The sequence below is a fragment of the Barbus barbus genome (genome assembly GCF_936440315.1).
Source record: "Barbus barbus genome assembly, chromosome: 25".
Taxonomy (NCBI): domain Eukaryota; kingdom Metazoa; phylum Chordata; class Actinopteri; order Cypriniformes; family Cyprinidae; genus Barbus; species Barbus barbus.
In genome coordinates, this window is record NC_136753.1 from 20,912,085 (window position 1) to 20,924,225 (window position 12,141).

Here is a 12,141-nt window from a genome sequence, read left to right on the forward strand (position 1 = left end):
GACTGTCTCTTGCCCCCTCACATGCACACTATGTAACGCCCTCCTCCGTCTCTCTCGCAGCTGTTTTTGGCAGGCTTACGTCAGACCCTTCCTCTTCTTTGGCACTCGAGCTCTGCTCACCCACTGGGAGCCATCACACACACACACACACACACACACACACACACACACACTCAGACACAACCCCTAAGGCTTGTATTCCAACATCTCTCCACCACCCAGTCCCTAAGTCCGCACACAGAGAGCATTAGGTCTTCTGTTCCTCCTCATCTCCATCTATCATTGGCAGAATGAGACAACAAAGCATCTGTTCTCGTTCTTTCACATCTGCTCCGTCCAAGCAGCACTCGTCTCGCATCTGCATGTGTGGGTGCAATACTGAATAAGTTACTGTGAAGCACATGAAACCACAAAAACTCTTCCATGAATAAAATTCCATTCATAATAAAGTTTCTGTAAAACAGGGTGAGTTGTAACATCAATTCAGTGAATTAAAAAATGGGCTACAGGGGTGAAGGACCACCATCTTCGGCAACAGTAAAAGCTGTAAGACTCTTGTGTAAAAAAATATAAAAGATTTGTAGGACAACAACATTTTGAGGTAGAAAATAAGCATTTCACTTCTAAGTTATAATTTGATTTGCAATTATGTTAATGAAGGTTGCATGACACATCTGGCATCTTCTGAATCATCTTGTTAAAGACATTTTATTAAAAAAACAAAAACAAATAAAATAAATACATATCATGATTGAGTTTTCAACATACTTCTACTGGACAAAAACATACAACTTTAATTTATAATGTATACATATAAAAATATTCTATAAAACAAAATAAGAAAAAAAATTAAAATAAATAAAATCTAACACTCCTCACTTTCCTATCCATTACATGGCTACTTTTCTCAAAATATCTACACAAAACTGTTTGTCAAAAACAAACTGCATTGCAAACCATGTTATATGCCGATTATTCATAATGTCATTACTGTATAGCATGTGGCTAGATATGAGTATTCTGCATTGTGATAGGCTACTGCATTTCAAATTAATTCAAATGTTTCTGATTATTGCATTATCATACCTACATATAATGCAGATTTTAGATTTAAAACAATCCATGTAGTCATAAGATGAGGTTATAAGAACTTTATAACCTCATTTTATGACTACAAGGACTGTTTTTGTTTAAACATTTGCACACACAAAATTATTTAAATAAACTAGCTAAGAGACTCAAAAACAAACAAAGTTGTTACCAAAAGCTACCAATAAATGTTTTTTGGTTACTTTTAAGGTCGCTCTAGTAGGTTCTGTATCCAGAGACCACCAGTTAGGACCAACTGTTATTCTACAGACAACAGAAACAACAAATATATGCACCTGACACAGCAGAAAACAACACTAAACACACAACAAACTGCATCTGTCACTAGAGGCTAAAAACACACAGGACTGCAGTTTCACATACCTTGATTCTGCTTTTTGTTTCTTACACCCAAGATGTCTCACTGCTATAGACTGGTAAAACATGCTAAAATATGCTGGAAATAAACAACAATAGAACCCTGCCCAAAGCACAATAGAAATGTAATGGATTTAATGGTTTTGATGGAAACTATAATGGTGTCTACTGGTAGGCTATGTGATGGATTATATTGGTGGGATGTTAATTCCTGTTGGGAAAATGCCCAAAAACACACTACAAAAAGGAATTTTGTAATGGTTTTACTTGAGAAAGCTAATGGTAATGGTATTTTAATGGAAACCATTGGAATTTCTGTGATGGTTTTTATTGGGTTTCTATTGATTTTTTTTTTTTTTTAAGTAGGGCTCTAAAAGTTAAATAAATACAATTCATTCATTCATTCTAGAATATGCACTATATATTCCATTGCATTGTATCATGGCACATTCATTGTGAGTAACGTACAGCCTAACAAATGCTGTTATCATCTGAAACCATTATTGTACCACATTTTGTCTAAAATCTCGTTTACACCAAGGATGATAACTATGGTAACTATAAAGTTTTAATAGTAGGCTAGTTCAGATTGTGTGGGGATAGGGAACTATACACATATGGACATTTATTATTTTTATTTTTTTTACAGCTGAATGATAAAATTCTGACAGCCAATCATAAAACAGCTGTTCACACCAAAAAGGACAATTAAAACTTAATATTTAGTAATTGTATGAAGATATGGAATAATAACGATAACAACAGTGATATCGCTGGAATCACTTCCAGAACGATATTTGACAGCAAATCAGAAACCGCTGGTTCTGTTGGTGTAAACGCAAATAAGCTTTTATTCTTGGTGAACGAGTTGTAATAACTTTTATCAGAGTTCATTTTTGTTTATCAATAGATACCCATTAGCTAGAGGCCACGCAAACATTATTTTCTGCCATAAAAGAAACCGTATGGCAGACCAGAGCCACGGCTCGTTTATGAAAGCTATCAGGGATGACAAAAACATTTTGCTCATCAAATCTGATTCGTAACAAAACCAGAGTGTTTATAATTGTCATTGCGCTGCAGTATTTCTATGTGTAGACATTAGCAATGCATTTACGAGTATTAAGGATTATCGGTAAGAGAAAATGCCAGATTAGACAACTCTTTTCTCTTTCACTAAAACATTTTGATAATATTTATGCACTGTAGTAGCTCTGAAAGGATAAAACTGCATACAAATCAGGCAAGAGGGGTTCAGTTAGGACAGCTGGGAAAACATTAATAGCACAATATGACCACACAAAGAATGCAACAAACTCCCACCCTATAGAATGGGCTGTAAAATCCATCCAATAAAGCAGTCATGGGAAAAACACCTTGAGAAACACAAAACTCAAAATCGTTCAAAGCTTAAGAGAAAACGGTTCAAAAATGTAACAAAACCAATTTTCTCCTGGCACACATACAGCCACTATAGTCCAACTGTGGATTTTCATGCAGTCAGATTGTTCTGATTAGTTTAATAATATAGTCCTTGGGAAGCAAAAGCATTAGGGTTCTTGGACAGCTTTTCAATGCCCAGTCACCAAGGGACTGGGAGGATTTGCACAGCCTCAGTGTTGGACCATTACATTGGTTTGAAAGCACTTTGAGGGAGTTCACTATCCTGTCCTGAGAACATAATGCTACACAGGTTTGAAATGAATGGATGAACAAAGTAAGATAGCAGAAACCTTGAGTTTCAGTCTGAAGGATTTGAGTGGAAAGCCTATCCTTTTTGCATAAGCCTCAGTTCTGAGAGTTTTTCTGCTAACCACAAACTCTTCAATGCAACATTGTTTATGGCATTCAAACACAATACTGAGCATTATGAGTGAACAAATACATAAAGTCCATTAAAAAGCTACTACGCATCATATCGCAATTGCTGACTGAATTAACCAAAAAAGTAATTCAGAGACATGTTACAGTATCTTACATTTTTTTTATTATAACAATGACTTTCAAATTAACAATGATTTTCAAATGTCTACATGTGTGAAGGCATTTGTCTACATACTGCACTGATTTGTTTTATTTAATTTTTAATTAAAATGGGCCAATTTTAGGAATACCAGAATAATTTTCCATAAACGTGACAGAGAACAGTATTGTGGGTACCTTGGCCATCATCCCTTAAGATATGCCACTCCCTCAGCATGAGGAAACTCTAATTTAACCCCTCATTCAGTTGCTCTTTTCTTCTGTTCGGTGTTTCTGAAGTTAGTTGATCCTTGCTAATTGTTCATTCCTCTCCATCATCTTCTCCCTGGTCTCCATCCATTAGTAGGGCAGCATACTTGCTTGCGGAGCTGAATTGCTGTAGGGACAAAAAGAAAGTTTATAACCTCAATGTTTGTGATGACCAAGTAAGAGTGGTAGGAAGAAAACAAATTTTCTGATATTTCTTTCTGAGCAAGAAGTTCTACACACCAGTGGGCTGAACAACTACACTAATATGTAAGTTTCTACAATCGATCATTTTCAGGGTCTAATTTTTCTTGTAATGTTGACTACATCTGCTCAGTGAGGTGTCAGGTCCAGATGAAGTACTCACAGGAGGAACGCTCTCTTCATATTTCTTTGGTTCTGAGGCTATTCTGGGATCTTGTTCCCGTCTAACCTCAGTCCTGTCAATTAAAATCCAAGATAGGATTTAAGAATAGGTAAACAATAATATACTGAGATCACAATAAAATTAGTCGATAGTGATAAGCTCTGGATATTTCCACTTATTATGGATTAATCTAACAGTCTATCACACAGCAGAAACAAACATGACAACAGCCAGTCAGTTCATGCTGCTAATAATGTTTGCCTGTTCTACGTGTCTTTGTGTGAATGAATGGTGCGGTTTCATCTACTACAAAAACTCAAATGTGATGCTTTTGACGCTCAGTGTTTTCAGCATCTGCATCTCAATATATGAGGACATGAATGCATCAACATCTCCAGAGCTGCTCTGAGTCACTTTTTAGTTTCATTTGAGGAAAACCAGTCAAATACAAACTAAAACTCACAGATCTTCATGACAACCCACAGTTGTTCAGTTTAACTTGAAGTTATGACAGAAATATATTACTACTATGTACTAAAGTGTACTTCTCTAATTAATAAATATAATTTTTAAGCAGTCATTCAACCAAGATTTTTTTCTTCCATGTTTTAATTAATACAGTTCTGTTGTGCAGCATCATATTTGACAAATTAAAATGCAATGTTTTACAATACATTTGTTATTTTTATTGGATTACATTTTAAAAGACTTTAAATTAAACTTTAAATTAAATTGTTAAAGTTGCATTAATTCATTTCATTAGAAAAAACACATAATTTGGGGAAAAGTTAAATTAATTTCATGGGGCCCTAAATAAAGTAACTACTAAAAAAAAAACTTGTAAGATCTATTTTTATAGTTCCCATTCACTTTCAATATACAGAAAAGTCATTTAGATTCAGACACTGCTTTATAGTCAATGTCATGACTACAAATTCATTTAGTACAAAAAAATAAATAAAAATTCACATCAGTGAGGGCAGCCTCACCTGTCTGCAGGTTCTCCCCATTTGTCTTTGTCTGGGCAGTCAACTCCTCTTCCCTGTCCCCCTCCTCTCCCAATTCCTCCTCCTCTTCCCTGAGGCACAACTTTATCCCTTCGAACACCATCAACCCGGTTTTCATCTAGCAAATAGTACAACAGACAAGTGAAACTGTATATATTACAGTATATGTATACATTTTTTTTTTTTTAAGTGTTATTGTGGAGACTTTTACCTTTACCCAATACTCTCTCTTCGGGTGACCTAGAAAGACAAAAAACACACGAGTGTTATTTGTGCTTCATCATTGTGTGTTTTATATTTGTCTTTCCATAACTTGTGAGAGAAACCACACCTGTTGGGTTTAAGAGTGCTTTTACTGCTAAGGGCAGCTGAGGGTGGTCCTTCCCTCTCATTAGCACCACCGCCTGTGCTGCGTTTAGCCCAGGCATTCTCTTTAGGTGGAGGAGCTGGCATTACTTTCAGTGGAAGCCCTCCCTGATTGGAAGAGGGTGATGAACATGCAGGAGAGATCGGCTCATCCTCTTGTCCACTGAAGACTTCATTCTCTGAATGTTCACCATCTTGACTCCTAGATCCTGAACATCACAGATACAGAAGTATTTAACACTTTGTTAACTACTGTCAGGACCTTTTTCTTTTGCTTGAAAAAAAAAAAAAAGTTTTAAATGGATATGCATTCTTAGTATTATTTGTAGACCTCTTCAAACCATTGTTATTTTAGTATTATTTATATACTAATATAGTATTTATTAATATCTTGAAATTAACTTATTTGTACATTTTCACAATTTGATTAAATATTCAACAATTTCATGTTTAACATTATTAGTTTTTCTTTTAAATATTTCTATTTACCTTTCATTTGTATTTATTTCATTTTGTATTTTATTTATTATATAAAATAAAAAATCTTATTGTATAAGATTTTTATTAGTTTTAGTTAATACTGCTTCAAACACTCTGTCATTCATTCAATGCAATTAAAAGAAAAGCTACTATAGCCCTTCTACAAGGTTTCTTTACGACTGATTTTAAATACCCGTTATAAAATGTGTCAAACTGCCTCATTTATCCTTTATTAGCCATAATATGAAAGCTATAATTAATCAGGATAGTAATATTAGAGTATACCTAATACACATGCTTTGATAATTATAATTTAGTGTCATTCCAGCTACCACAGATATAATCATTGGAAGAAACAAAGTAAATAAAACAGTTTATAAATAAACAGCACACACTTTATAAAAATAATCTTTGATTAAACAACAACAAAAAAAACATATCTGGTCTCATTTCATTAAAAATCATAAGAATCAACCAAATAGTAAAGAGAAAGAGTTAACACATGCAGAAATGTATTACCTTTAGGTTGCGAGGATTCACTTCCTGTGCGTCGACGCTCTTTAGATGGCTCTTCATTCCTCCAACTCGAGTCTCTGGGGGGAAAAAACAAAAACAAAATCAACCACAAATTCTCTAAATACTCTTTCATTACAATTTAAAAGTTATGTTTTCAGAGAAAAGCGCTTTTATATCAACCCATCTATTCTCCCATTCTCACCGGTCTCGAGGTCGTCTCTCCGAGGCCCTGTTCTTATCCTCTTCCAATTGTTTCTGGAGTCGTTCTTGTTCTTTCTTCAGCCTCTCCTCCACCTCTCTTTCCTTGGCGGCTGTGTCGACAGGTTTGGCTGCCCCAAATATAGAGGAAGCCCGGCTGGAATTAGCAGTGTTACTCTGCGGAGACAAGCTTCCACTCTGTTCCTCCTCTTTTGGGATGCTCCTTGGCTTCAGGTTTAACTTGGGCCTCTGTGGAGGGCCTAGAATGAAATCTCATTCGATTAGAGACAACATCCCTGATATTAAACTTGTAACTTTAAAGCTGAAGCATGTAATTTCTGCATTAACATCATCTAATGTACCTCTCTCATCTCGCCCATCATCCCTCCTGTCTAAACGCTCTTCTCGATCTCCAAAGCGATCTCCATCATAGTCTCGCCTGAAGCCACTGCTGAATCCTCGTCGTCCTCCACCACCACGTGAGTCAAAACCTAAGACAATCACAACCTCAGCATTACTTACAAAGCAAACTGCAATTAATAACCCACCAAAAACCCAAAGAGAAATTAACTTGCACTAGCATTTACATTCATTTTGGCTATCATATGAGAAATTAAGCAATGTGAAATCCATGGACGAAACGCTACAAACCTCCACGATCATAGTCTCTGCTACCTCTGTCATCGTAGCGATCCCTACCACTGAAGCGATCACGACCACTGTCATAACGATCATCACGCCTCGGAGCATCTCTGAATCGGTCCGACTCATAGCGGTCACGTGACTCTGCAAAAATATACCACAATGAGTTACACAAAAAAAGTAAAGACAACAGAATGTTAACATAGTCAAACCAGATTTAAGATTAAATCTATTTAACCTTGACTTCCGAAAACAGCAGCATAAAGTTTCTTATAATTAGGGATGCATGATTTGGTGGGAATAAAATTCTATCACTAAAGCTAAATCAAATTTCTGTCAAAATTAACGCTGGTTTAAGCATGATATAGAGTTTGGATGTGTGGTTAACTTACTGTCACCATATCCATCATCTCTGCGCGGTCCATCATCCTGGTCCCCGCTCGGCCGTGCCCTCCAATCAGAATCTGTCTTATCAGGGCCACCGTCCATCCCACGACCACGATCTCTATCCCTGTCTCGGCCCATCATTGTCCCACTGTCCCTCTCTGGAAGAAATATAAGAAAATATAAATTATAATAATAGAAATACATTTTCACAGAGGCAAAGACAACATGAAGGAGTTTGTATATCTTCAGTTCACCTTTGTCATTGGATTGATCTGCTATATCCACCCGGATCCGTCTGTTTCCAAGATTCTACACAAATTTAATGCAATGTTAACTCAAAACAGAAAACAAAGGCAATGGACTGAGGTCAGTATTTTACTGACGACCCACCTCCTCATTTAGAGTGAGCGCACGCAAGATGGATTCAACATCATCAAATTCTGCATAACCAAAACCCTTAAGCCTCTCTGGGTTATTAGGCTCCCGTGGCAAACGTACTGCACTGATCTGAGAATACACACAAAACACATCCAGTTACACATAGCCTGTCAAGCAGCTAAGAGTAATATTTCCTGATAGGAAAGACTCCAAATGTACACTTGGAGATCCCAACTGACCGCAAGGCCCCTGAAGAAGTCTTTGATGGATTCCTCGCTGACATCGTAGGGAAGGTTACCGAGGAAGGCGGTGTAGGGTGGGCCGCGTGGCAGCCGAGAGCGGTCAATGTTTGGTTCCCGTGCTGCACGAGGCGCAGTTGGCAGGATGGAGCGGTCGATGGGAGGAGCTCGATACGTATCCTCCACAGTATGCCAGGAAGTTGAGACTAAAGAGGAGGAGAATAGAACTTGAGCAGCACAGAATATGATTTTATTGCCTGAATCGCAAAGTGCATCGGATCTTACATTGCACCAAGCCTTGCATTTTGCCTTCTTAAGGCTGGAATACACTTGATTTTTGACACAAATGTTGCCCCAATTTACAGTCTGGAGGAGACGAGGCAACAGACTTTTTATTTTAGAGTGAAATAAGTATTATTTCATTCAATTTTATTCAATAGTTTATATTTTTAATTAAAATAATAAATTTGTATTACTTCATAAAAAATGTGCAGCCCTACAAACATCCTACAACAAACCAGAAATGTATTGTTAATCATATTTTAAAATACAAAATCTCTCTTTTTTTTTTATAATAATAAATAAAAAAACTACTGGATTTTTGCCCCAAATCATGCAGCCCTACTTCAGACCATGATTCCATCCAGTCAGAGGATATTAAACATATTTGATATTTTGAGCCGATCTTAGAAGACATATTGTTTTCATTTGTCATGAGTCTCCTAGTAACGGGGCTTTTCAGATTTTTAAGTCATGTAGTCTGGAATGCACTACATGACTTTTCAAATCTGAAAAGCCTTACTTACCATCTCCATCCAAGTCATCAGTCTCATCTGCCCAGCTGGTGGTCTTTGTGCTGGGGTAACTGGGGGGTACACTGCCACTGCTATCATTCGCAAGGAAGTCATTCAGGGTCAGGGTCTTGCCCTTCTTCTTATTCTTCTTAGCTAATAAAGAAAAACAGATGCAATCAGAATGCCAAAACTGAGGTTTTTCGTTATTTGATAAATATGTTGAACCAACTAGATGACAGTAGTTTGGAACAACTTGAGGATGAGTAAATGATGACAAATGTTATTTTATTATGACAATTTTTGGTTGAACTACACTTTGAAAGGACAAAATCACTGGAGAAGTTCAGCATACTTCACCAGAGACAAATCCGTAATTTCACCAGAAGATCGGGTCAGAGTTATGTATGGAAGCAGAATAATGACAATAGTTTTTGAAAAAGCATGCTGAATTCCAAAAATCGAAAAAAAAAAAAAAAGATGCATTGCAATTAACAGTGCTTGCATTTTAATGCCTTGTATTTCCAGGGCTTGCATTTTTAGGTCCTGAAATTTAACAGTTGTTTAAGGTGTGAATATTTCAATTCAAAATATTTCACACACATTTTCATAATTAAAAATTCAATAATTCATATTCACCTTACAGAATTCACTTCCAAAATATTCAATCTGTTTAAAAATACGATGTATAATATTCGACCGGCAAATTTCCGTCTTTTTATTTCACTTTCCAAATTCGCTGCCACAAATTCAGTGGTTAAAATTCAGCAGAAAATTCAGCGGTGCACATCTGGGACCCGCAGGAATAGCAGTAGAGCACCGATGCACACCGATGCTATGTTAAATTTCAGGACCTTAAAATGCAAGCCCTGGAAAGACAAGGCATTAAAATGCAAGCACTGTTAATTGCAATGCATCTTTTTTTTTTCGATTTGTGGAATTCAGCATGCTTTATGTTTCAAAAACTATTGTCATTATTCTGCTTCCATAGTTATGAAATTTTGATCAAGTATTTTGAAGTCAAAACAAAGAAGCACATGCACGGATGAAAAGTTTACAATAAGATGCATTTGGAAAACAGCTAGGGTCAATTTTAATTTCATGCCACCATTAAAATTCAGAAGAATCTTTTAACTTTCCTACCCTACATGGGCCACATGGTGACAGATAACAGACATAGCACGACTATGCAAAAAACAGAGGCTTATTCAAAAGACATCATCTCGCCATTTGTTTATTCACTAATATCTGCTTGTTTTAACAGTGAAATGTCACTGTACTTGTAGAGGATTTTCTGGTAAAACCTCTCAACACCCATCACTAAATTGCATGAAACCCAGAACAGATGCTAGCAGCTTTCACATCAGTGAGGAATGTCACACCTTGTGCAAAAGATGCATTGACAACGCCTTGAAAGGTGACATAAGGCACACTCACAATTATGTTTGTTTACTCTAGATCTTATATATGCATTAGCTGGACCAACTTGGAAAAGCGCAGAAGCACAATTTATGATACCACTGGTGTCAAATGTTTCTATTGATTTGAAATGTCATTCAAATGTATCATTAACAAACGGTTTCAGATAATTCAATCTTTCCCCATTAAAAAAGATAAGAGCTGTACTTGCATAAGTTCACATCTAGCTGGTTGTACAAGGCTTGGAAACACTTGTTAACTTACTGAGGTATTATTTTATGTATACAGAATCATACGAAATGTTTTGGTCATGAATGACTCGATTTTAATCGAATTAATTAGTAAACTATTCAATGACTGGACAAAAAATACACTTGCCACCTACAGAACGATGTAACTGCACTGAATAAATCCGTAAACAAATCTTTTTAGTGAACACAAACTCAAAAAAACAAGCCACTGAAATGAATAAAAATCACCAACCCAACCGCCGTTCTTTAAAATATATAAAAAAAGACGAGATAAAGTCTATTTCAGCTCTATATCCACGGTTCCACGCACGTGGTGACCTCTCCGGCCCCTCCTCTGGATCGTACTGCGCATGTGCGCAAAGCACGGGTTATTAGCACTGAACTTCAGGCACTATAATTTACCATAATATCACATTTTTCCCTGCATTAACCTTAAAAATTACCACGTACATTAAAACACCCGAACGTCCGTTTGCGAAATTTCGTCCCTTCCTAAAACTCAAGATGAGAACAAGACAGACGAAGCACATGATTTGGCCGCTAGCAAACTGGCTAATTCATTTGAGCATAAGGCTTCCCCAATACAGCTAATCCTTCGTGTTTCCGTGTATTTTTCCAGTATATTTAGCAGTGCGGTTTTCAAAAAACGCACACACTGGATGCCATAACCATTACGCTTGAACCCAAGAGTGATCTACAAACTTGTTTAGAGCTGTTCCGCAAAGAAGCCTACAAATGAAGGCAGACCGCGAGAGCGCAGTATTCTTACCTGACGCCGCCATGTTGGAGAGTGGTGGTCTGGTTGAAGAGTCCCGGATGAAGGCGTCAGGGATTTGTCACGGGGGCAGGCAGACATCACACCCTCCCTCACAAGCACGAGAACATGTTTTAGAAGTTGCACTTTGTGAGGATGTGAAAACTAATAGTAATCATTTTTGGAAACAGAAATCAGAAGGCAAGAACCAACCCGGAAAACAGAAATCCTAAAGATAATGGAATAAATATTTTATACAGGCTTATTCAACTTTTCTGTTTATCTTGTTATCGTCTTGTAGTAATGTTATCATAACAGCTTTTTATTTGACTAGAAATGTATTTATGGTTTATGCTTGTCTTTTGTAACATAAGATATACAAGCAAGAAGTAGGTAGGCAAATTTACACACCATGATGTTTGTTCAGGTTCATTGTGTTTTGGAAATGGGCCTCTCTGTTTACCTTGAGGTAATTTTCAGAAAACTGTCCTACAGTTATTTACTGCGGCCAGCCCCCACTTTGAAAAACACGGTCATTCTAGCCGCCATGTTATTTTGTGGTGCGCGCATATAGCTTGTAAAAAATCAGATTTCCACAGAAATTGAGTCCGTTGCACGCCATCTGCGCTTTGGAGAAGCGCGGTCACGCC

The 12,141-nt window shown here is 36.9% G+C and overlaps 1 protein-coding gene across 2 annotated transcripts; it reads right to left on the reverse strand.

Annotated features, from left to right (window-relative positions):
- Window positions 1-2,491: 2,491 nt before the first annotated feature.
- On the reverse strand, window positions 2,492-12,141 carry LOC306844702 (eukaryotic translation initiation factor 4B-like). Of its 2 annotated transcripts, XM_079377036.1 has the most exons (15): window positions 11,507-12,141; window positions 9,083-9,223; window positions 8,277-8,482; window positions 8,050-8,166; window positions 7,914-7,968; window positions 7,665-7,817; window positions 7,282-7,416; window positions 6,993-7,121; window positions 6,635-6,890; window positions 6,436-6,509; window positions 5,402-5,645; window positions 5,282-5,310; window positions 5,053-5,188; window positions 4,064-4,136; window positions 2,492-3,826 (listed from the first exon to the last, which is right to left on the reverse strand). In XM_079377036.1, exons 1-15 carry the CDS (start codon window positions 11,517-11,519, stop codon window positions 3,752-3,754), a joined length of 1,836 nt encoding a protein of 611 aa, XP_079233162.1. In that variant the 5' UTR covers window positions 11,520-12,141; the 3' UTR covers window positions 2,492-3,751. The 2 variants fall into 2 exon arrangements, with proteins under 2 accessions (XP_079233162.1, XP_079233163.1); XM_079377037.1 differs by lacking the exon at window positions 4,064-4,136 and having other exon boundaries at window positions 11,507-11,531.

What these genes read in the sequence shown, in the direction of transcription:
- LOC306844702 (XM_079377036.1), bottom strand. An exon ending in TGATGACTTGGATGGAGATG is followed by an intron (nt 8,483 to 9,082) that starts GTAAGTAAGGCT and finishes CCTCCTCTTTAG; the next exon opens with TCTCAACTTCCTGGCATACT. An exon ending in TGGGGAGAACCTGCAGACAG is followed by an intron (nt 4,137 to 5,052) that starts GTGAGGCTGCCC and finishes TTTAATTGACAG; the next exon opens with GACTGAGGTTAGACGGGAAC.